We start from the raw sequence: 24,499 nt of genomic DNA, 5'->3' as shown, positions 1-24,499 counted from the left end.
TGTGTGACCGCTGCTTCTGTCTGAACTTCTGCCCAATTCTGACCCTCTTGCCACCCTCTTCCTCTTTTAAGGACACTTGTGACCACAGGGGACCTGCAGAGGCAATCCAGGAAAATCCCATCTTAAGATATTAGCTGACTCCAGTTTGTAAAGGCCCCTCTGCCACATAAGGTCACAAATTCACAGGTTCTGAGGATTAAGATGTGGACATTTTTAAGGGACATCATTCTGCTGACCACCCCCATGAGCCTGGCCTGGCCAGGGTAGTAAATCTGAAGACCATCTCAACGTCATTTCTGGGATGGGTCCTGGTCCACCCAGAGTTCTCAGAACATGGGGTTCAGCCCCCAAGCCCTTTGCGTGGCCTGTGGGGAGTGGCGCGCTGGGTGGAGTGGGGAATTTGCAGGTAGGAATGATTATCCCTGTGCAAAGCAGAGTGACCTGTGCTGGCCGGGACCCATCCTGGAGACTGACAGCCTGTGTGTCTGGCTAGCAGGGCCAGGGCAGTGTCCAGCAGGTGCACTCCGGCCTGGTCAGAGGTCCTCCTCCAAGAAGAGGCAGTACCCAGAGGGTTCCAGCACGATCAGGCTTTCTGGCTGTTCCCCCGGCACCTGAGGAGCCCAGGAGGCCCCGGAGCTGTCAGGGCCTTGGGAGCTGCCGCGGGAGGCGGAGGGCCGGGCAGGCGAGAGTCCTGGCCTGGGGGAGACGTCCGGGCTTTGGCGCCCACACGTGGCTCATGCTCTGCACAAGCTCAGTGCCCGCCTGGTGGCCTTGATTGGCTGTGTTCTCTGGGGCACTGTGTGGCCAGATGTATACTCCATGTGCGTCTCCACATCGCTGAGCCGCTACACCCCTTGGAGGGGTCTTTTCCTTCCTCCTTTTGCTTTTCTTTTCTTCACTTATTAATCTTTTCTCTGTTCTGATAAACTTCCATGGATAAGGGCTCTTATGATTGCATGTTGTGCCTTTCAGAGATGTGAGATTCCTACATATGAAGCCACAAAGCTGAATTCTTCTGCTCTTCTCTAAATGAACCAGGGTGCAGGGGTTGGCCTGGCTTACCAGAGCTGCCAGTCACTGTCTCTGCTGCTGGGGAGCAGCACGCCATGGAACAGGCCCCCTCCAGGGCCGTGGAGCCCCCACCGCCAGAGCGCTGCTCATCCAGGGACGTGTGCTGAGGGCCCCGCTCCCGGGCACTGGCCCCTGATGGGCCCCGGGGCACTCAGGGTCTGAGGGACCAAAGGCCATGTGGTGTTCCAGGGGGGCTCCAACCTCTTCTCACCCTGCCAAGCTGTGGGCTTTGCTGAACTTTGGTGTCCTTTTTGGCAAAAAGAGGGCCAAGATATTATCTGCCTGTTAATCAGATGACAATAAATGATAAAGATCTGTAAAGTATCCTAAAAAGTCAGACATGGTCATTATTATTTATACTTCACATAAATAACCTTTGCAAACATGCAGATTTCGGTCACAAAGGCTTTTTGAGTGAGGGCACATGCCAACTAGTTTTTTAACTAAATGTGTTTGAAGGTAACTCAGATGAGTTTCTCAACTCAAACAGGTGTGTGGTCTGGACGGGCGATGACCGGGTTTTCTTCTTCAACCCAACGATGCAGTTGTCTGTCTGGGAGAAGCCCATGGACCTGAAAAACCGCGGGGACCTCAACAGGATCCTGGAAGACCCGCCCCACAAACGCAAGCTGCAGGCGTCACCAAGGAGTAAGAGCTCTGCTCTTTGCATCCTTTAAGTGTTCAAGCTCCATATTCCTAAGGAGTGTGAAAAGAAAGCATGTTTTTACTGGTTATGGTGGCAATTGACTTAAGGATTGCGTTCACTATTTCAGAATTTAGTAATTAGGTTTCTGTGGCATTTTCAGCAGAGACATCAATCCTTCCAAGGGTCACCTCTGGCCTTCCCCGTTGCGTTAAGTCGTTAGCTCAGGGAAAGCCTCGCATGCCTTCTTGGAATTCCCTGCCCAGCATCGTCATCGCCCAGCAGTTACTTTTGGTTCCAAATGCCTAATGAACTTCCCTTGAGAGACAAGATCCGCACGAACCAGGTGCGTCTCCTGTCCCACTTGGCACATCCGTTTTAGAGCTTTGGAGGACATCCATCCATTGTTCACTTGAGTAGATGCTTGAATTCGAGGCAACCCACGCGTGAGGCCGGAGAGGGCTCTGAGCCGTGGAGGGACGGGGCGCTCAGCAGGGACGCAGCTGTTCTCACAACGCCTATAAATCTTACTTCCCCAGAGTCAGGCCAGAAGGTTTAGTGTTTGCAGAAAGGATTCTTTCTGATTAGGGGTAATACACTTTTTATTAGCTCCCTGAATCCTGTGGGGTAAACAGTAGTGGCCACGCTGGGGAAACAAGATCAGGAGCTCTCTCAGCGTGAGATGCATATGCTCGGCCAAAAGTCCAGGAAACGGAATCTTGGCCCCTTCAGAGGGGGTCTTTCTTTTATTTTTATGGGGTGTTTTATTGGGTTTGCAGTGTTATTTCTGATTCCATGTCATGTAGGGCCATCAGAAGATGACAGCGGCCATGCTTTAGTGGGATCCACAGGCATCTGACCAGAGGGTCAGAACATGGCATTGCATGTTTTCTCGACATATTTAGCAGCGCTAAGAGACGTGGAAAACATGTTCTTGCAAAACTGATAGTAGTTTTTTAAGATTGAGAAATGACAGGTTTGATATGTTTATTTCACTTAGGCTAACAGGGATATTCTCCAGAGAGCTTGAATCCACTGAAACTGGGAAGAGAAAAGAGATCTAGGCCCTTACTGAACTGAATCTGTAAGCGTGTGGCTACACTCGGGCACAGTGAGGGCCGGGGCCGTGATTTTGTTTCCTCTGATTGAAAGGTGTCTGGATGCTGCAAGGAGGCTTGAAAATGCCTGTCTCCCACGGTCCCCACCCCTGGACAGGAAAGGTGCCCAGTGTCGTGAGGACAATGGACCTTGTGAGAAACATCACTGCACGGCTTATCACAGCAGCAATTTTATCTGATTAATAAAAGGCAAAGGATGCAGAGCCCTTGTTCCTTTCTTCCCCTTGGCTCTCCCGTAGGTAACTGGGTGCTGCTTCTTTCCTTTTTCCCCCAGAGCACGGGTAGGAATGAGAAAGAAAGGGCCTCATTAGCACTCAGGTATGGTTGCCCTCATGTTTCTCTCACTTGGACCAAAGCAAGCGAGATGGAAGAGAAACAGAGAGGGGTCCATGCAAGTCCCCGCTGAGCCGTCTGTCAGTTCCAGGCTTGTACGGAGTGTAGCTGAAGGATAGGACTGAAGATGAACTGACGGATGGGAAACATTCCAATAGTTCATTTGAGCAAAGACTGGTTGGACTTTGCAGTGAAGTGGTTAAGGGTGCTCTGCTGCTGGGAGCCAGGGAAGACGTACTAAGAAGGTGCGCAAGCAAAGAAAAGCAATTACTTCACTGGCTAAAGCTTAGCTGGCTGGCTGTGATTGGTTGTCCTGAGTGTTTCGATTGGTTGCATAACCTTGAGGCATTTCCCGGCTTCAGTTTCCGTCTGCTTACGTGGAGCTGCAGGGCATTAGAGCACCTCCATCCACTACTTCCTTGTTGAATTAATTCAACAACAGGAATCTGAATTAACTGGGTCATAGATCAGTATTCCATTTCGGTCCCTGATCGTGAATCTCATTTCATCCTTAAAAGGTAAAGAATTGAGCCTTAAACCTAAAAAACACAACCAGAAGTATTTGAAGACTTTAGCTTTAATATATCCAAGTGTCTCATTCTCCATCAGTGCAGCATGGCGGCCCTAACTGCCCTGCCTGGGCAGACGTGTGATGATAAAATTACAAGCAGTCACAGAACAAGTTTTAACCTGCTTCCTGTTACAAAAAGAGGAAGGGATTTTCTTAAACCCATATTTTAAAGACCTGAATTTTAAAGATAAGCAGATGACCTCCTTTCCCCGTCCCCTGTTGCAGGGTGGAGCGGACGTTTAGTGCATCGCTTCTCGTTTCCCAGAGCTGCCCACCTGAATTTTCTGTTTATAGCAGAAGAACTGGGACCGGGATGTTTCTGGAAGATTAATTAGAGATTAGTGGGCAGAGTTGATGACCTCCAGCCATCAGCAAGTGGCATTTTCCCTGGCCTCTCATCCATCATGATTCATTGAATGATATGACCCTAATTATTTTAAGAACTAGCTCTAGAGAGATTGTTCTTGGTGGAGAATTTTGTTTTTTACGTTTTGTTCACCTATGAGTCATAAAGGATTTGAATATATTAATACCTGTTTCCAGTCTGAAATGGAGCAATTAAGCATTCTAGTTGATATCCATTATTTTTTAAGAGGCAAACAAAATTAATGAATTTTGTAAAATAGCTGCCACATTTAACTGCTGTTAGGTTTAGAGGTGTGTGTGTGTGTCTATATGTCGATGTGGTGTATGTGCATGTGTGTACGTGCATGTAGTATCTGTGTGTGTCTGTATGTCCATGTGGTGCATGTGCATATGTGTCTGTACATGCATGTAGTATCTGTGTGTGTCTGTATGTGCATGTGTGTCTGTACGTGCATGTAGTATCTGTGTGTGTGTACCTATATGTCCATGTGGTGCATGTGCATGTGTGTCTGTATGTGCATGTAGTATCTGTGTGTGTGTGTACCTATATGTCCATGTGGTGCATGTGCATGTGTGTCTGTATGTGCACGTAGTATCTGTGTGTGTGTACCTATATGTCCATGTGGTGCATGTGTGTCTGTACGTGCACGTAGTATCTGTGTGTGTGTGTTTGCATGTCTGCCTGTGTCTGTGTTGGGGTCAGGGTGCAGGAGTGGAGGTGCAGCCGATAGCATCAGGCAGCTCTGGGGGGCGGGAGTCAGAACTATCAGAAGTGCTGAGCCACTCATCACTCAGCAGATAAGGAAAAGTCCCGTTTTCGATTCTGTCAGCACTGCCGAGAGACTCAGACGAAGGCCTGAACGATTTCCTAATTACCTTGCAGCGCATCCAGGTTTGTCACGGCTCTAGCAGCTGTGCTATTAGCTGGGAATAAACGCCTGTTGAACTGCAGTGACCGAGGAGCGCCGGCCTCGCCCCCGCCGCTGCTCACTGGCTGTTCCGGGCCCCGCGAGCTCCTTCCAGCCCACACTCACATGCGTTCCTCACACCCGGCAGACGCCAGGTCCTTTCATGCAGCCACTGTAGCACCCAGGTCCTGCCTTCCGGCAACTGGGCCGAGGCCTCCTGGCAGCCAGGCTGTCGCAGCAGCTGCTCCCTTGGGGAGCCCTGTGCCTGCAGGACGGTGGCGCCTCCTGTGGGAAGTGACAGTGGTGAGGTGATGAGATGGGCCTGTGGGCTAGTGAGGGGAAAAGTGGCAGGGGACAGATGGGGAAGGAACCCCGGCCTCTCCTGCCTTGTGGTCTCCGTGGCGCCTCCCGAGGCCAAGGACAAGCAGCCTGGGGCGGGGGAGGTGAGAAGGCAGAGGGGGCGTCCTGGGGACCCGGGGAAATCGGGGGGTATGCAGAATGCTCACCACAGCCCCTGAGGTAGGCGCCGCCTGTGTGAGTTGCTTGTGACAAATTATCACAGTTACCACAAATTTAAAACAACTCCATTTTGTTGTCGGTCAGTCCCGAGGTCGGCCGGCCAGACGCTGTCTCCCTGGGCCTGGTGGAGCTGGGGGCTGGCTCCGCCCTGGAGGCTCCGGGGAAGGAGCTGCTTCCCCACCTCGTCCAGCGTCCAGAGGCGGCCCGGCTGCCTGGGCTCTGCCCTGCTCTTTCTGCAAACCCAGCCCTGAAGCATCTGCTCATCGCTCTCCTGCGCTTTCCAGGGTCCTGGGCCCACGGAGACCCATGATGCCCTCCCCAGTTAGCGGCCAGCTGGCCAGCAGCCTGTGCCACGCGGCCTCACACAGCCCCGGGGCCTCTCTGGGGGACGTTATTCTGCAACCCACTGTGCACCCATTTTACAAGAGGGAACTGAAGAAAGGAGACTCATTAACTTGCCCAAGGCCATGCTTCTTTCAAGTGGGGGGACCGGTGGGATTTGCTCCCCTGTGGGTCGGACTCCCGGGCCTCCTGGGAGCTGTGAGCATCCAACAGGAATCAGTTCCTGGATAGCGTGTCCTCGCTGGTGCCTGACACAGTACAGTCAGGGGCAGGCAGCCGCGCACTTTGACCTCTTTTGTCCCCACCCTGTAATAGGCATGGCGCGAAGTTCCCTTGGCTTCCGTTGCTCTGTAAATATTTTCATCATTTATATTCAAGACCATTATCAATATCACTGTACATTAATGATGACGTTCATCTCACCAAGAAGGGTGTAAAGCCCCCATGAGTAAACACAGCTGTGACTCATGAAAGGGTAGCTTCCCCAAGCTCTGTTTGCCCAGGGGCTGAGTACACGGATGCCCAGGTCACAATGGGACCAGGTGGCCAGGCACTCAGCAGGGCTGTTTTCCAAAGTGGGGTGGGCATCATCCGTCCAGAGACTCAGGCTGAGGAGAGGCCCTCCCTAGGCAGAGTTCCTCTGCCTGGCTCTCCAGGAGGGACCCTGTGTCCCACGTCCGAGCACCCCTGACCCTGTGTCCCACGTCCGAGCACCACCTGGCGGCCCGGCCTGCATCTCCTCTTGGCACACTTGTCTCCTAAGCTGCCCCTTCACACCCTGTAACATGACCCAACATGAGACAGGTGAGGGCAGGCAGGTCTCTGTCCAGGGCGTCCCTTACCAACCAGCCCAGGAAGCAGGGTGCCTGTTGAGCACTTGTGGAATTGGCCGGGCAGCCCTGCTGGGGAGGAGGGAGCAGGTGTGCAGGCCCTGGGGGGCTCTACGATGCTCTGTGGCAGTCAGTTTACAGTGGCCTCCCTGGGAGCCTGGGCACCCTTCGGGGGTATTTTGTGTTGCTCATTACTCCCAATTTGTCGCTCAGAAAACCGATCTTAAACAGAGCAAACAACTTTAAAGTGCATGGTCTGTCTGTTGCATATCTCATGGTTTCTGTGAGCACAGAGATTGCTGTTTGCATGGCACATTATAGAGGTCAGATCGGAGGTGGAGGCTGCCGCCGGGTGCTTAGCTCTGACCAAGCAGAGCCGACAGCCTGCTGAGGGCTGCGTTTTGTGCCAGCACCACAGTTCCATGGCGGGGTCTGGGTGGTCCAGCCAGCCTCTGCCCCAGATGATTTTTGCCCAGGGATCTCCTGCAGAGCACGTGGGGCTCTCTGTGCAGTTCCTAAGACCTGAGGATGGCTTGGCTCACGCTGCCCCAGTAGACAGATGCCCTGGGACCGACTAAGGACTTGAGGAGCCCTGATGAAGCATGTTTCCCAGCTCACTGTTTGTAGACACTGAAGTCAGAGAACTCTGCTCTTCCCAGAGGCAGCCCCCGCCTAGCCTTCTGAAAGCACCTTCTCAGGCCAGCTCCCCGCTGTGCAGTTTAGTGTCACCAGGTTGGAGGGGTGTCTTGGAGAGGCTCTGATGTCTTGTTCTGGCGAGTAGCTTGCACCTTCTGTGCGGGATGAAAGTCACTTGCCCCACCCTGGGTCTTCTCAGCCAGATGTTCACAGACACCCTGAACTTTCAGATGATCTCAGGCCATGTGGTTTGCCCGCATCCCCACAAAGCTCATGTTAAGCATATTGCTCCCCAAGAAGCAGAGGGCAGAGGTGGAAAATGGGATGGGTGAATCTGAGTGCCCATTAGCAAGACCCCCTGGGTGAGGAGCAGGGCCTCTTCCCCGGACACCAGCACTGCCTTACGGTGACATCACAGTATCACAGTGGGTGTGCTGCTGTCCTCGGACGCCTCTGCCTTCTGCCTCAGGACTCGGGTGCATGCTGTGTCCCGTGGCCTCCTCTGAATGCAAACACCTTCCCCACCAAACTCCACTCCCCAACTTCTCCAGCAAGTTTTGCCCAGAGAGTGCACCTTCCCTTCATAAGAGGGCTGCACATAGTAGGCCCAACCACTTCAGTCAGGCAGACAGACATTTGGCTCACCAACAGACACAGACCTTAAACTAGCTGCCCACCTGCCCTGCCGCCTTGCTTTGTAATATACACATGCCTTTCCTGGCAAGTGTGTGAAACAATACCTTTTGGAGACATGCAGCTTTTGTGTGTGTCCGAAGGTAGGTAGGTCGATAAAACACCTGAGGAGCTGAAGTGCTGCACTTCTGTCCTGCACCTGCTTGTGCACACCCGGGCTAGCTTTCCATCCTGGCGTGTGCTGAGCCTCTCACAGTCTCTCTCTCTGTCTCTCTGGCTCGGCTACACCGTGACTTCATGAGATCCTTTCTGTCCAGGACTTCAAGGTCATTTGTTTGTTCGTGCTAACACACGTGATGCGACAAGAACGTCTTTGTACACATATGTTTATGTTAGGGGTGCCTCGACAAATGTTTCTATTGTGTAAACTCGTATTATTGGAACTACCTGTTCAAAAGGTACACACATTTTAAATTTCTCTCTAAAAAGATTGACCAGCTTACCCTCATAAGCACCACAGGTTATCAAAATTTTATTTTTTAAACATTCTTTTAATTTTGGGTGAAATCGAACATTTTTACAAGTTGGATGGCCATTTGTTTTGTTTTGTATTCCTGCGAAGTGCTTTAAGTGTTTCTGTCTTTCTTACTGAATTCCACGGACTCTTGTAAGTGAAGGCCGCCAGCATTTTGGCCATAGCACGAGTCCAGCATTTCTCTCGGTGTTCTGATTCATTTTTTCCATACAACAAATTGATCTTGATTTTTTTTTCTCTTGGTAAAATATACAGAACATGAAATTTGACATTTTAACCATTTTCAGTGCACAGTTCAGTGGCATTAACTGCCTTCACAATGATGTACGACCTTCACCGCTATTTCCAATACTTTGCATCACCCCCGAGAGAGACTCTGTGGGTGATGCCGACTCCATGGGACCCCCCTGCCCCTACCCTGCCTCCTGCCTCTGTGGGCCTCCTCCCAATGCTGGAGGGAGGCGGCTGTGGGTCTCCCTTAGCTGACTGGCTGCAGGGCTGTGCATCCTAGTGGCACATGGTCCCATGCACAGGCTTCCTTCCTTCTCAGAGCTGAGTGACACCCCATTGTGTGGATGGGCCGCAGTTGGTCATCTGATTGATGGACACTTTGGTCACCTCCACTTTTTAGCTATTTTTATGAATGCCAGCGTACAGGGACCTGTTTGAGTCCATTTAAATTATTTTGTGTGTGTGCCTAGGAGTAGAATTTCTGTCTCATGTGGTAATTCTGTGTTTGTCTCTTTGAGGAGAGGCCAAGCCTTTTCCACAGCAGCCACACCATGTTCCCCCGACCCCACCCGCCATGCAGAGGGCTCCATACCCTCCGCGGTGCCTGTGCTTCCCCAGGACCATCATAGCTGCCACCGCAGTGTCTGCGCCGGCACCTCCTCGCGGGCTTTGTCTCCATTCCCCTGATGACTCAGGTGCTGAGCGCCTTTCATGCCCTTTTGGCTGTTTGCGTGTCTTCTTGCGTGGAGAAATGTTCATTCGAGTCCTTTGCCCCGATTTTAACAAGGTTGTTTTTGCTTCGGTTGTTGCTTGGTAGAAGTTTTATATGTATTCTGGATACTAACCCTGAACAGATATGGGATTTTCTAACATTTTTCCATTCTGTGTTTTTCACTCTATTGATAGTATCCTTTGATGCGGAGAAGTTTTTAATTTTTATGAAGTCCAATTAATCTGGGTTTTTTTTCCTTTTATTGCCTGCATGTTTAGTGTCATAATTAAGACGCCACGCCCAAGGCCAGCGTCAGGAAGATTCCCCCTGTGTTTCTGTCTCAGAGTTTTAGCTCTGAAGTGTAGCTGCGCCCTGCATTTTGAGTTAATTGTGGGCTTCCTCAGTGATGGTTACTGTCAAATTCCTTTTTTCTTGCGAAATGGGCATACTCTCCTATTGCTTCATAATTTTCTTGTTGAAAACTGGATTTTCTGAGTATTTCAACATATAAAAATGATTCTCACTCCAGAGGGACTCCTGATTCCTGCTTGTTGAGGACTGGAGCCACCCCTTGTGACTTTCTCAAACCAATTTTAAAAGTGTGTGTACCTCGTCATGCATGGCCACTGAGGTCTGTGTCCCGTCATCCCTGTGGTGGTCGAGGCAGCAGCCATTCCCCGCCGCTGTCCGTCCCCTGGCTGCTCTGAGCGCCTGCAGCCTGACCGAGTTCTGAGGCAGTGGATCCCCCTCCCTGTCCCGCTCAGGGGCAGTTCTGGTGTTGGGACTGACCCTGAGGGCCCCCTCCTGGGACTGACCCTGAGGGCCGCCTCCTGGGACTGACCCTGAGGGCCCCCTCCTGGGACTGACCCCGAGGGCCGCCTCCTGGGACTGACCCCGAGGGCCCCCTCCTGGGACTGACCCCGAGGGCCGCCTCCTGGGACTGACCCTGAGGGACACCTCCTGGGACTGACCCCGAGGGCTGCCTCCTGGGACTGACCCCGAGGGACACCTCCTGGGACTGACCCCGAGGGCTGCCTCCTGGGACTGACCCCGAGGGACCCCTCCTGGGACTGACCCCGAGGGACACCTCCTGGGACTGACCCCGAGGGCCCCCTCCTGGGACTGACCCCGAGGGCTGCCTCCTGGGACTGACCCCGAGGGCCCCCTCCCTCTTCCACCATTTTGCCTGATGGTCCTCTGGATTCACATTATTAAAGGCAGTTAAATTTATAAATATTTCCTTTATGGCTTCTGAATTTTGTATCTTGATTAGGAAGGCATTATGCATGATGAGATTATTCAAAAACAAACAAAAATGTATTTTAAAAAAACTATTTATAATAGAATGAACTAATTTTTTTTTAATCATTATTATTTTTCACACCTACCCTTGAGTTCCCTGCTCTGTGCTCTGGGGGGCGCAGGAAGGGACTGCCCTCTCCACCCCTCTTTCGGTGCCTTGGTTGTACGTCTGCTGCTCCGTGTCACACCCCCATCTTCTCTGCCTAAAAGACAAGCAGGTGACAAACAGCCTGTTTCTACCAACTAGCTAGGGCATCAGCCCTTCAGCATGCCCGCGAGGAGCATGCCTGGGGAGACTTCTCACAGCCCGAGGTGCGGGCAGGAAGGGGGACAGCTGGTGTGCGGGAGCCGAAGCAGATCCCGTGTGCGGAGGAGTGGGGACCAGGGGGCCCTGACAGCAAGTCCCGTACTCTCACGTAGAGGGATGCCGGTGGGCATGGAGGCGGAAATGGCCAGCGCCGATCCAGGTCGCTTGTGCTGAGCAGGGTGCCTGTGAGACCTTGGGGTGGAGAGGCCAGGAGGTGGGGAGGCAGGCAGGGGCGGCAGTGCACCTCCTAGGGTGACCAGCACAGAAGGGATGTTGGCACTCTGCAAGGGCATGTGTGGGAAGAGTGGGGAGTGCAGATGAACCCCACTCCCACATCAGCTCGGCTGTCACACGCGGTCTTTTCTCAAGACATCTGGTTGTGCCTCTGGGGATATTTGGCAATTTCTGGAGACATCTGTGGTGTCACAGCTGGAACGGGGCTCTGCTCGGGGCATCTGGTGTGTGGAGAGGAGGGAGGTGGTGGGCAGGACGGCCCGCAGACAGCCCGCCCGTCCTCAGTGTCCGGGTGGAGGCAGCCTGTCCCAGAGCCCAGACAGCTGGCCTGCTCCTTGGTCTTCCTCTGGGGCATCCTGGATATCTTCCCTCCCCCTCACACCCTAAAGCAACTGTTCCTGCCCCTCCGCATTCCTGATGGGGCCGGTCCCTGAGCCTCTTCCCACACATGGCGGGCGTGCCAAGGGCACGGGGCTGGCTGGCCTGCTCCTGGTCTGGCTCAGGAGGCCTCGCTGCCCCTGCTGGTGTGCTGGACGGGCCGTGCTGGGAGGATGAGGCTGCGAGAGCCAGGGTGCAGGGGTCCGGGGCCAGCCGGAACCTTCCGGCCTCTGACCACCTCGGAGCCCAGGCCCCGCTCCTCCCCCACACGGGACGTGATAGTGAGGAAGAGGTTTCCGGGTGGGGTGGACACGGTGGTGGGGGACGCAGGATGAGAACCGGTGAGAAGGCCACTGCGGACCGGGGAGCGCTTGGATGCCATTGAGGCTGCCAGGACTGAAGCAGTGATGCTTCAAAGCCGGCTTTCTAGCCACTTCTCCACTTTCCGTTTCAGAGACAGAAGTGAGACACCAAAGCACCTTTTTACTTTCTCATTCCAAAAGCTTTTCAAACATTTACAGGGCCGACCTCTTCAGGACAGAAGGGGGGCCTGTCTTCAAGGTGAATTTGGCATTTTGAAGTAGACGTGGTCGCTGTGAGTGTGGGCTGTGTGCAGGGGACATGGGGGTACCTGGTCTCTCGTTTTGCACACACTAGTGCAGAGGCGGGTGTGAAGTAGGGGGCTGGCCCTGGGCCTGGCTCCCGGGTGGAGGGGGTCAGGTGACAGCCACCTTTGGTTCCCCATCCTCCAGCCCCCTGGAAGATCTGGCAGCCTCTGAAGGGACAGTGGTTAGCTGAGGCTTCTCTGCCCAAAAGAAAATCAGATTTCTCTCCTGCCAAAACATAAAAGGAGTGAACCAAGAGGAAGCCGGGTGTAGGGTTTGGTATCATCTCTCAGGGAGTCTGTGTCCTTAGTCTCCAGATGAGTCTGCTTGCAACCCAGTGCTTGCTGCTGGCGTTCCAAAGCGGCGAGCGTTGACTCTCCAACATGCTAACTCCATCTTCTTTCAGCTGAGCTCAGCGATGGATCAAGTTCTGAAGATGGCAGGGAGGACCAAACCATGAAAACCAAGAGGAATCGGTAGGTGGCGATGTCCTGTCCTCACGCGTTTTCCCTGGTGGGCAACTGGGCGGGGTAGAAGGAAAGGGGGTTGTTTTGACTATTCACTGAGCAAATAGAATGATTCAACCCCTGAACAGAGGATAGGAGGGAGGTCTCAGGCTCCAGCTTGTGACTGCTCTGCGTGCCTGCGTCTCCGTAGGCAGGTGTCTCGGTGGCTCTGGGTGCCTCTGACACTGGACAGAGTGCACCCTGGTGACCCTGGCCCCCGCAGCTGTGCAGAGCCAACAGAGCCTGGCAGGCACCGGGTTGTGCTGCACGGGATAAGCAGGTGGGCTTGCGGTCTGCAGCTCTGGGTGGGAGTTCCAGTTCTGTCCTTGCTTTGTGACTTTGGGCAGAGTAACTCAACCCTGACCTCACCTTCTCACCTGCCAAAGAAGTTGCAGAAGTTTCCCCTTGCAGCTGGAGTAAAAACTGAAGGGATGGGGCGGGTGCAAAGCTCTCCACCACGAGTGCTTGTCACCCGCCGTCTGGCTGTGGCTGGCTGCACGCCTGGATGGGAAGCCCGCCCTTTCTTCCCAGCCAGGGAATGACTCCCTCCCGTTTAGCACCCCCACCCCTCTCTCAGGCCTGCTCTGTGGTCCCTGTCCTCCTCAGTTCTACACAAGGGCACCTCGGGGGTCTGTGTTGAAGCTCCCGGGAAGGGGAGGCAGGAGGCGGGAGGCAGGACGTAGCTGGCAGGGGAGGGTTGGGGGAGCCGCCCAGGCTGCTGCCTTAACTCGGGTGGTGCCCAACGTCCCGGCAGAACCAGCCTCACCCGGGTGGGCAGTGACTCCCTCCTGTGCCGGCTGCCCCTTATTGGTGCCTCCGCGGGACACCTAGGCCTGCAGCACGCATTGTCAAGAAGGTGTGCTTGTTCTCCTAAGCCGATGGGCCCTAGAGGAAGGGAGGCCTTGCAGTAAAGAATGTTCCCAGTGATGTAGGAGCTGCCATCGTGCTCAGAGCCTGTGCCCATGCCGCCCCTGCAGCCCTCACCACATGACTCCCAGCAGTGGGAGGAGCGAAGGGGCGAGGTGGGGAGCAAGGGCCTGGCCAGTAAGTGCCTGACAGGAGGGGTCAGAGTGGGCCCCCATCTCTGGCAGCTGCCCGACAGCCACAGACCTGCGGGGCTGGCACCGGGCGGCTCCTTGTCTTGTCATTTTAACACCTTTGGGGCTTTCCCATGATGCAGTCCCTCAAGAGGTTATTTTGCTCACCAGGCATATTTGCTCAGCAGCAAATATTCTCTTTAGGGAGTCGCTTTGGGGCGTCAGAGGACACTGGGCAGGGCCACCAAGGGCGGACGCGGAGTGCCACTGGTGGGAGGGCTCAGGCCCTGGGTTTCGGGAAAGGGATGAAGTGGTGCCTCTCCATTCCTATGTTCCCACCATGGAGGTCAGCTAAGCCCGCCTCTGTTGGTCTTCAGATACATACAGACTTAAAAGACAGACGGGCTTCCTGAGGAAGGAGAAGAAATGGAAATCTAGCCAGGATGTGGTGAATTTTGGATTTGTGTGGGAGGAAAACCTCAAGGGGATACAGAGCAGCTGGGACATCTGCCCACCTCGGCCCATTTCATTCGCTTTCCTGTGGGACCAGCCTTGAATTCTGAACAGTTGGCGTTTAAGGAACGTCAACACATTAATTTCGTTTCTAATCACCTGAACGACTTTCATGACTGAACACTAATGTGGGAACAGACATGGAGGTTTTGCATGACGCTGCTAGGGTTTTGGCGATTGTATGTTTCCAGTCCCTTCCCACCCTGCAGATGCTGTGTGTAGGGAAGGCTCTGCACCCCGGGCATCCCTCCACATTCTGGCACAGCTGTCGTGCGTGGCCCCATTCTCTCGCTGGGGTCCGGGAGGAGAGTGCCTCAGATGGACTGTGTGGCTGGACTCACGGTCTAAAATACTCCCTCAGTCCTGCTCAGTCATTTGTGAGCCAGTTTACATAATCTGGGCCTGTTCTGTGTGAAAGCCCTACCCTGAGCAGGCCCTGAGCTCTGCCCAGACTCCATCTGCGGCACCCACCTGCAGGTCCCTGGCTCAGAGCGATGCCCCCAGGCTGGTCAGACCGCCAGCGGCATCTTGGCATTTTGTCTGTCTTTGGGAAGGCCACTGTCAGTAAGTCCAAGGACTCCTTGAGCTCCTAACTGCTTCCGTGAACTTTTATTTAGTGGACTTTTATTTAGTGGATTCTGACTTACCTAGTTAGAGAGCAGGCCTCTGAGACCATGCTGAAATCAGTCCATTTTGACCTACATTTTTTATGTAAATAATTTTTCTTCATCAAGAAGCTGTTAAAATCTTCCTGTGATCAGCAGCAGCCATATTATTCCATTTAAGAAATAAGGGAATATTTGTGATGTTGCTCTCCACTTCTCCCATTTCTTATGTATTTTGCACATTCTTACACAGATGGGATTAAATCAGTTGTGCAAATTATTCAGGTCTGTAGGAAGACGAATATGTCATAGTGACACGCTTTTAGCTTACTAAATATTTTTAATGACCTGGTGAGTGTGGTCTCAAATAGCTTGTTATTTACTATTTAATGGAATGCTTTTGTGTTGCATGACCACATGTCTTTCCTGAGACCAGAAATTGGCAGTTTGCTTACCCGTTTGTGTGATGCCCATTCTGCCAGTTCCTGATGTGTAAGTCTTTTTGTAGCTTAGACCTGCTTTTCCAGTGTGCTATTTTAAGAATGTAAGATTGATTTCAAATAATTGAATTGAATTATTTTAAGGATTCAGCAGAAGTGTGTGTGCCATTTCGTTTAAAAAATCAGAATGACATTGTCCACAAAACACATCAGAGAAGACGCTGCTGGTATGCGACTTCTAGCTCCTTCGTGAGGTGCCTGCTTTTGCCAGTGGAAAAACCTGGGATTCCTGTAACTGAATGGCTTTCGCAGCATGAACGAGTAAAATTGCTCTGCTGCGTTTTCGGTTATCAGTGGCCCCACAGCTTTGGAAATGTTCATGTTTCCATGACATTCGGCATACATTTCTTGTACTGTGGGTGACCAAAAGAAATCTCTTGGCTTGGAATATTGTTTATTTATAAGTTTACAGATTTGGGGACTACCCAATTGGTGGCTTTGAATATAAGTTATATATAAAGGTGACCTTGTACCCTAAAACCTTAATGCCAAGCAGTGTTTCTGGGGCATGTTCAGCTTTGGCTTAAAATCAGCAACCAGTACCCTTTGGGCGTCATTCTCCTGGCGGCAAACAGAGGTGGCCAAGGCACATCCAGGGCACGCCCCTGGCACAGCCTGGGACCCTGAGGACTCTGGGGTCACTGAGGAGGGCGCACTCATCCCTGCCCCATACATGCATGGCTCGGAGGTGCCTTCTGCAGAGCCATGCAGCAGTGATCTGTCTACGTGCCCTTCTGCACCCCACCAAGGCAACCTAGGGCAGGGAGCACCCATCTGGAGCCAGGGAAGACCACCACCATCCAAAAGACAAAACGCAAAACCAACTTAATGCCTGGAGGCTTTGCAGCCGCTACCCCAGAGGCTGTCCCCAGGCCAAGGCCTCACCTGGACAGAGCCAGCTGTGGACAAGGGAAGGAGACTCTCCTCACAGTCAGAAAGCCGCGGGCCCTGGTGCCAAGGCCAACCAGGGGCAGTGAGTGCGTGCGGCAAGCAGCAGCCAGCACGCCCTGCCACTGTCCCACACAGAATATGGGAGGGACTCCTTTTTAGAATCCCCCAAAATTGGCTATGGGGAAAGAGAGAGAGCATCGCTTTTTGGAAGCGCTATAAAGGAGTGCTGTAGAGTATAGGGGCTCTGACTTGAGGTTGCCCTCAACTCCCATCTTTGATTTGTCCCTAGATAGCGAGGGAACAGGCTGCAGTCCAGGGTCAGGCTCCGCCTCTCCTCGGGGCTCCATCGGGGAGGACGGCACATCGCCTCGTGGTCTCTGACATGCCTGAAAACCAAACTATTAACATCTGCACATCTTTGAGGTCATTCTTTGCACATGATTCCTGTTGTGGCTGCTCAGCGGGTTTTCTGCAGAGGCCTGTCATTTTGTAAATGGTTCTGGGTCTGGGCTGTACCCCGTCAGGGCCCCTACAGGATGCCTGGTGGCACCTACCTGTGAGGAGGCTGGTGCGCGGGCACCAGTGTGTCGTGGGCTCTGCCTGTCTTTTACGCTGAAATCTGGATACACCTTGACATTGATTTTCTCTTCAAAAAGGATTACAAACATGATTCCTGAGGGGAGACCAGAAATGAGCATTCCTCAGGAGACCCACACATCCCCCCAAGCTGTCCGCAGGCATGGCGGGCACTGCCTGTGAGTCTGGGTGAGCGGGCAGGGTCAGTCCCCAGCTGCCATGAAGTTCTCACTCCTGCTAAAATCCAGCCTCCGGGAGGCCAGCCTAGACTTGGTCCTGGGGCGCTTGGCCTTGGAGTTTTCCCCACTGGTTTCTTTTTCGACCATTCAGCCTGTTACTTCACTCCATTTTCAGTAAGCGTGTGGCACTCAGCCGCCGCTGCACACAGCCAGTGCGAGGGGGCTGGCAGGCAGCCCTGGGGGCCTCTGTGCTGTCGGCAGGCGTGTGAACTCTGGGCTGAAACCGCAATGTCCAAGGTGGGTCTGTCCTCCTACATGAGGGGAGGGGCCTGTTGCAGAATCTTCTGGCATCAGGGGCCCTTTAATGCCGTGGTTTGTGGGGAGCCTGGGGGCCTTCCCAGCTCCAGAGGACCATGTGCACCTCCCTCCCATCGGGGGCTGTCCGGTCCCTGCCTGTGCTCTGAAGAAGTGAAAGCCAAACTCTCCGCAGAGATGGTCTTTGGTGTCAAAATGCAGTTTTATTTCCAACTCTTCTTTGAAACTCTGACTTGGGTTTAACCCTTTTACAGGGAACTGGGGAGTTTCCCCTTTGCAGAGCCCTTTCCTTCCCACTGACCGTGGGCCCAAGGAGGCTGCGCTGTGGAGAGCCCTAACCCCAGCGTCTCCCCAGCTGCAGCGACGGACCCTCAGAAACCTGGAGGTGGCCACTCACACTGCAGAGCCCTGGGTCAGGGCAGCTTTCCAAGGAGGAATGTGCTCTGTGAGTCTCCAGACTTCTGTGCAGGTCCGCCTGAGAGCAAATGAGGTGGACAGTGTGCACCCACTGATGTGGCCTGCCTGCCCCTGTGCAGAGCAGCCCTGTCCTCTGCAATCTTCCATTTATTCACGTTAGTCCTTCTTTACTCACGATTATCATTTGCCAGAGGTTTGATGCATGTCACCCTGGGAGACAGGGAGACATCGCTGAGTGGGGAGCATGTCTCACACCAACCTACCACCGCCTTCAGCAGACTCATTATCGAGACGTGGGCTCCCCCTGTAGACCCTCGGAGGTGTGTGTCAGCACTCGGGTGATGTCGCCTGTCTCCCAAGGAGAAGACCCTGCCTGGGAGAACTAACAGGTCAACGCCGGTCAGTCTCTTCACTCCTCGTAAAGAAAGCTCGGCTTGAACCAGGAGGTGGACGGGGTTCCAGGGACGGAAGGGTGACATCTGTGTCTACAGTGATGGGGGGACAGAGGTGTTTGTGCTGAAGAGGAGGGACCAGGGCAGAGATTTGCTGTCTGGACAGGGGAAGCCCGTGGGGATGGATTATAGAGGGAAAAACAGAGTCATAAGTTCCAAGTTGGGATGAATTCCAGGAAGGAAAAAGTCTTAACCAGGATAGGAGGGAAGACGGCTTTCATGGCCCCGACTGCATGCCTCTGGCTGTCACCATGCTGAGAAAGTCCCCGCCAGTGAAAAGGACCCTGTATTCCACCAAAGCCGTAGTTCGTTTACCTGCTGTTAACTTTGTAATGGAAGAAAGCTCAGTGTAAAACCGGAACTGCATGCTTAGCCCCTGGTACGTTGCCCGGCTCTAGCAGTTGGCTCAAGGCCAAAACCATCCATCTCTGGCCCGTGCCCCAACCCGCACTCAGATTATTTTGAAACAAACCCCAGATATCCCAGAAAATTAATTTGTAAATATTTCAGGATACACGACTAAAATATTAGGATTTAAAAAAATAACCACACATACCACACCAAAAAAAAAGTTATTTTTGTTTTATTATTGTTTAATTTATTCCTTGATGTTATCAAATAGCCTCCCAGACATTGTTCCAATTTCCTGGTTTAGTATGGTCTATTTCCTCTTACAATTTTATTTTTCAAATTGCTATCCACATTCAGTCGGCATACTCTGTGGAATGTTATTTCAGTCTGTGGATTTCTCCTCTCCCATCCCAGGTTCTTTTTTCACTTGTTTTTAAAGTCAGAATCCCCTCCCAAAGTCTGGCTGTGTGTCATGGAGTCCTGTGGTGTCCGGAATCCCCTGCCTCTGTCCCCTGTGCTCCTGTAAATCCTCAGTCCCATCTACAGGCTGCATCCCATTCAGGTTTGCTTGGCATTTTGGCAAGAATACTTCACCGTGGGGTTGCCTCCCTGCCATGGAGAGGCATATCGTGTCTCGTTCTGTCTTATGATATGAGCAGGTGATTTGCTTAGACCCATTACTTTTCTTTAAGGACTCTTAAATGCTAATATTTTAATTCTATCATTATATTTGCATTTATTAGCTTGACTACTTTTATAAAGAGAAACATCCTCATAGACTGTTTGGTTCCCTTGAGGTGTAGTTCAGGCAGAAAACACAGGACCTACACCTGATTCTTTCCCTTTCACACTGATTTTCAAAATGATGTGTTTGTTCTCTAGGATTTTCGAAAGGTGATGCCTTCCTTATGAATTCCTGGATTTAAGCATCGTTGATGTGTTTCAGTCCACTTAAGGCCAAGAGTGTATCTGTGTCTTGGTAAAGCGTGGTTAACTGTCCCGGCTATGAGGTGTACCTTTTCAAAATGTAGGTGAACATCTTTTTTTACGTAAGGAGATTTTCCTTGAATTATTTTGTAGTATTTATTCCATTTCATCGCGTCGCGTCCCCTTCCTGGCGACGCCGAGGCACTGGCCGGCCCTCTGCCCCCTGCGGCGTCCTTCCCTCACGCCTCCCTTTATGCCTTCCCCGCTGCCCTTTGATTTCTCCTCCTCCTCCTGCCTTCTGTTAGCCTTCAGGCATGATCTGTATTATTCTGTTCACATTTGCCCACTTCTGGGTTTATTTCTCATTTCTAAAGTTTTTTTCCTGTGTTTCCAATTTCCTGGATCACTCAGATGTCTTCCCCAATCTTTCTTTGGCCCGACATCCTTTTCCCCCTCTTGAATTTGTTTGGATATACACTGTTACTTTGTAGCATCTGACATTTTCTTTGAAAGCTTTAGCTCATTTTCAAATAGTGGGTTAACATTTTCATCAGAATCTCAGGCTGTCCTTTGCTCGCTGTAGGGGACCCTTATTCTGTGCACTGTTCCATCATTCTCTTACGGACTCTGCATGGGATTCAGCTGTGACCGTCTTCTGTAGTTTGAGTTTAAATGATGTGCTGACAAGGGTGGTGGCCCAGTGTGGCTCCTGGCTTCTCGGCTCCACTGTAGCTCATAGGCCCAGCCACCCACCTGACTAACCCCTGGGCCACCTTGACTCCTCTGATGCTTGGAGCCCAGAAGGCCTCTTCAGCTTCAGCAGACACCCACAGCCAGCCTGCTCAGAAGCTGTGCCCGGCGGCCACCTCTCAGCCCAGGCTTACCGGGCTCAGGGCCTTGGCACATGCCCCGGCCGTGTCTCTGCTTCCGCGGGTGGTTGCCGCTGCCCCAGGGGTCCACTGGTACCCGTGGGCTGCCTGTACGCATTCACAGCATGAGTTCTTGGAGACGCCACCCCTCTTAGCCTGCAAAGACTGTGGGCTTTGTGCTCTGTTAGCCTAGCAGCTCTGTCTGCTTCTGTGTGAGGGTTTGGGGAGACTAAAAAACTTACCTCTGCCTTTGCTTTTTTTAGCATCATGAGGTTGGTTTTGCCTTAAGTCAGAATGTCTTATGTCCTAAGATGCATGTGACTGGGCCAAACCTTTCCTCCATGTCCCCTGAAGTGGTACCTGGAGCAGCAAGTAGAGGCAGGTGGGTGGTTTGGGTTCTGGGTTATGATACAAGTGACTCGGCAGCCTCTGTGAGCTGCATCGGGCCTCAGGGCCACCCCAGCCAGGTCCTCACTCCCTTGCACACTCGGGACTGTGCACAGGGTGACCTCACGAACACAGCTGGGGAGCTGCCTGCAGGGAGTGGTGCAACTGGCTGCTGGCACGGCTGCCAGCCCCGCCGCTGCTCTGTGGGCAACGGGTCCCCACTGGGAGGCCACCCGCGTGCACACAGATGGGACCGCATCGTTACCGGTGTGGAAATACAGGTGCTCAGAGGCCACCTGAGTGCTGGAGTTGCTTCAGACCCGGCCAAGGTGAGGCAGCACCTCCCAGAGCTGTGGCGTGAGGCGGGTGCTCCCGTGCATGCTGCCCTTTCACAGCCATGATGGCCTCCTGGAGACTCCAGAGTCCAAGCTCCGGGCCCACTGAGCTCCACAATGGCCCAGATGAGGCCATCACTGTCACAGCAAATCAGCTTTCAGCAGGTACATCACTGCTGAAGGAACTGTGGCCTCTGTGACACCAGGGTGGCCTCTGGCCTGACAGATAAATCTGCAGCTGGCAGACCCTTCAGTCCCTCTGAAGGCCCTGCTAGCTAGGCCACCAGCGTGGTCCGAGGTCCAGGACAGTGTAGTTCCTGACCCCACAGTCCAGCTGCTTCCTGTTCTGTCCCCTCCACCCAGACAGTTCCTGGCACATAGCTGGCATGCCATGACCATGGGGACAGAAAGGAAGGATGAATGTGATCACCCTGCCACAGAGGGGTTCTGCACGGCCCAGCGGAGCTACACGTGGCTTTGGTAATCTCCAGGCCCTCTCCTTGGCAGGTGGCTTCAGAGGGCAGTTTCAGGGCAAAACCAGCAGGGGTAAGGAGGGCAGAGCAGCAGCGGGCATGAGGAGGTAGGCCAGGTGGTCAGCGATCAGTCAGGGCGAGGGAGCAGCAAGGCCAGGGGACAGGCAGCCGAGATTCCAGGGCTCAGGTCCTGCTCTTCCAGGCAGACGTCACAGCTCTTCCCGTCCTGCAGCCGCATCTCTGCACACTGGGCCGCGGTGCTGCTGCATCAGGTGGGGGGCAGCTGTTCCCACACATCCCCGTGGCTCCTTGGCCTCTCCTGCTCGGGGCCAGTGCTGAGGCCCCGCAGCCGGCATCCTGCCCGTGGCTGTGACTCCATCCTGGGGAGGCCACCGCAGGAGAAGGGCAGTGCTGGCCCTTGGGCCCTCAGGACACGGTGGACAGGCCGATCTGACAGCAGCCAGAGGCACCCTTCTGTACTGCAGTGTCGAGGCTAAAAACCAGAGAATACAGATCTTTCAAAGTCAGCCTCAACTGATGACCATTTGTTACAAACATAAGAAAGAATGTCTGAGGCCCCACCAGGCAGAGAATCACAGAAAGTTTGATTTCTGATTTCTGCAGAATTTCATTTTGTGTCTAACACCAGTGTTATGGGCTGGCAGTATTCTGATGATGAATCCCAGAGGAAAGAACAGGTTTTCCCAATCCACTAAATCGAATGAAAGGTGAGACATCACCCAACTAATCAGAGAGGGCTAGAACCCAGCCTGGTGAGAGTTGCTGTGGATGGTCAGAAGCTGCCGGAGACCGTGACGGAGAGGATTCACCATCACTGTCACCACCACCACCACCCCAGTCACCACCACCATCTCCATCACCACCATAACCACCATCCCTGTCACCACCACCACCACCATCCCTGTCACCACCGTCCCCATTACCACCATAACCACCACCACCACCCCGTCACCACCATCACCATCACTACCATCACCACCGTCCCCATCACTACCATCCCCATCACCACCATCATCCCTGTCACCACCATCACCATCACCACCACCATCACTACCACCACCACCATCCCCATCATCAGTACTACTTACAGACCAGCCACTGTGCTGAGTACTTTATATGCATCATCTCAGTGTTCCCATCTGTAAAATGAGGATTATGACCTTGGCCACCCCATAGGGTTGCCGTAAGGACCAAATAAGGCAATGTTTGTAAAGTAGGAGGAAAGGGTTCGACAGAGTGGCCAAAAAAGATCAGGTGTCCTTGTTACTTCAACTCATTCTTGCAAACTAATCTTGAATGGCAAGTGCTACTGTCCAGTCCAGCTGTACCAATGGGAGCAGCAGGGACTCAGGGAAATGATGGGATTGCCTGGCAACATGCAGCACGTCAGCGTGGAGGTCCGGGTTCCAGGGCAAGTCTGCCCGGGCCGCACCTTCGATCCACACCCACCACTGCCTCTGACACGCTCCCTGCAAGTAGATTCTCCCTGCCTCCCCTCCATCGCCTGCCCCTTCTTCCCATTTTGAGGATGGAGCATGTGGGCTTGAAGAGGCCAGGGGAAATCCAGGGGGACAGTGATGGCGAGGCACTGCACGGAGCAGTGAGCACCAGGCCGTAGGACCTTTACAAAAACAATCTCGTTTCATGAAGTTCTTTGACAACTCTCCGCAGTGAGAACAGCCGCACATTCAGAAGGCGTACAAAAATGTGTCAGTTACTTCCCAGAGACAGTCAGAGTCGCTCAGAAGGGCACCGTTCTGTGGCCCAGGCGGGGGTGGGGGCACGGGAAGGGAGCAGAGACCAGCCGCCTGTTTGTAGAAGGCAGAACCTGAAGAGCCACAGCGCGGAACGTGTCTCCAGGGAAATCACAAGGAGCAAATTCAACCACAGAACCTAAGTCAGCCAGCATTTGTTCACCGCCTCACGGGCCCCAGGCACACTGCCTGGGACCAGCAATGACAAGCCCCGACACTGCCCAGGGGACCCACCCGGCGCAGGCCCAGAAGTGACTCTGACAGAAGGGCCTGCCTGCCGCAGGGACACTGCTCTGTGAGCACGTGGGAGGAAACAGCTCCATCCCACGGGGTGGGCCCGACCTCTGGGAGGATGGCCAGGTGGCCAGATGACCAGATAGGAGCCCACCCGGGGCTTGGGGGTGGACAAGGGCCATGACGGGCAAGTGTGGAAGGCGCAGAGGTGTGACAGCGATGATGCATAGGTGGAAGATGGAGACCTGGCGATGCACGTGGTCCTTCTACCAGGACTGTCCCTGCAGGAAGGGCTGTGTCCCGAAGACCCAGCTGACCGTGGCCTGGGGCTACCAGCCCATGGGCCTGGCCTGGACTGCTGGGCATGCCAGCCCTATAGTGATGCCAACACAGAGAGATGCAGGTGACACCCAGCACGGGTGGTGGGCTAATGGAGACATGTCCTGAGATTTCTGTGCACGAGTCAAATGTGAATGTTCCAGAAAAAGGCTTGCCATCCTGGGCATGTGGGAGTGTGAAGCTGGTGACAGTGCCTCCAGGTTTGGACAGGAAATACGGTCCTGCACTTCCCCCAGGAGCCTCAGCCTCCTGATGTGCAGCCCGGCACCCACTGCCTCTCATACTGACAAAATCTGGCGACAGTCCTGGGGGACATGGCCCTCGTCCAGTGAGGATAGATCTTGTTAGGGGCTTAATTGTGACCCCCTGAAATCCACATGTTGAAGTCCTAGCCCCCAGAACCACAGAAAGGGACCTTATATTCATTGAGATGAGGTGGTAAGGTGGGCCCTACTCCATCCAGTAGGACCGGTGTCCTCGTAAGGGGGAGTTTGGACACAGGCACGCACACGGAGACCCCCACGGGAAGAGGAAGGCGAGGTCT

At 53.4% G+C, this 24,499-nt stretch overlaps 1 protein-coding gene across 1 annotated transcript in view; it reads left to right on the top strand.

Annotated features, from left to right (window-relative positions):
- The window catches only part of TCERG1L (transcription elongation regulator 1 like), a 174,037-nt gene that overhangs the window by 129,451 nt on the left and 20,087 nt on the right, over window positions 1–24,499 (top strand). The window contains exons 7-8 of the mRNA XM_057506491.1: window positions 1,562–1,719; window positions 12,681–12,750. Of these exons, the coding sequence (XP_057362474.1) occupies window positions 1,562–1,719; window positions 12,681–12,750 (228 nt within the window). The remainder of the gene's footprint in view (window positions 1–1,561; window positions 1,720–12,680; window positions 12,751–24,499) is intronic.

Source organism: Manis pentadactyla, chromosome 8, assembly GCF_030020395.1.
Source record: "Manis pentadactyla isolate mManPen7 chromosome 8, mManPen7.hap1, whole genome shotgun sequence".
Classification (NCBI taxonomy): Eukaryota; Metazoa; Chordata; class Mammalia; order Pholidota; family Manidae; genus Manis; species Manis pentadactyla.
The sequence above is the reverse complement of the archived record's forward strand: the minus strand, read 5'-3'. Positions and strand labels throughout refer to the sequence as shown.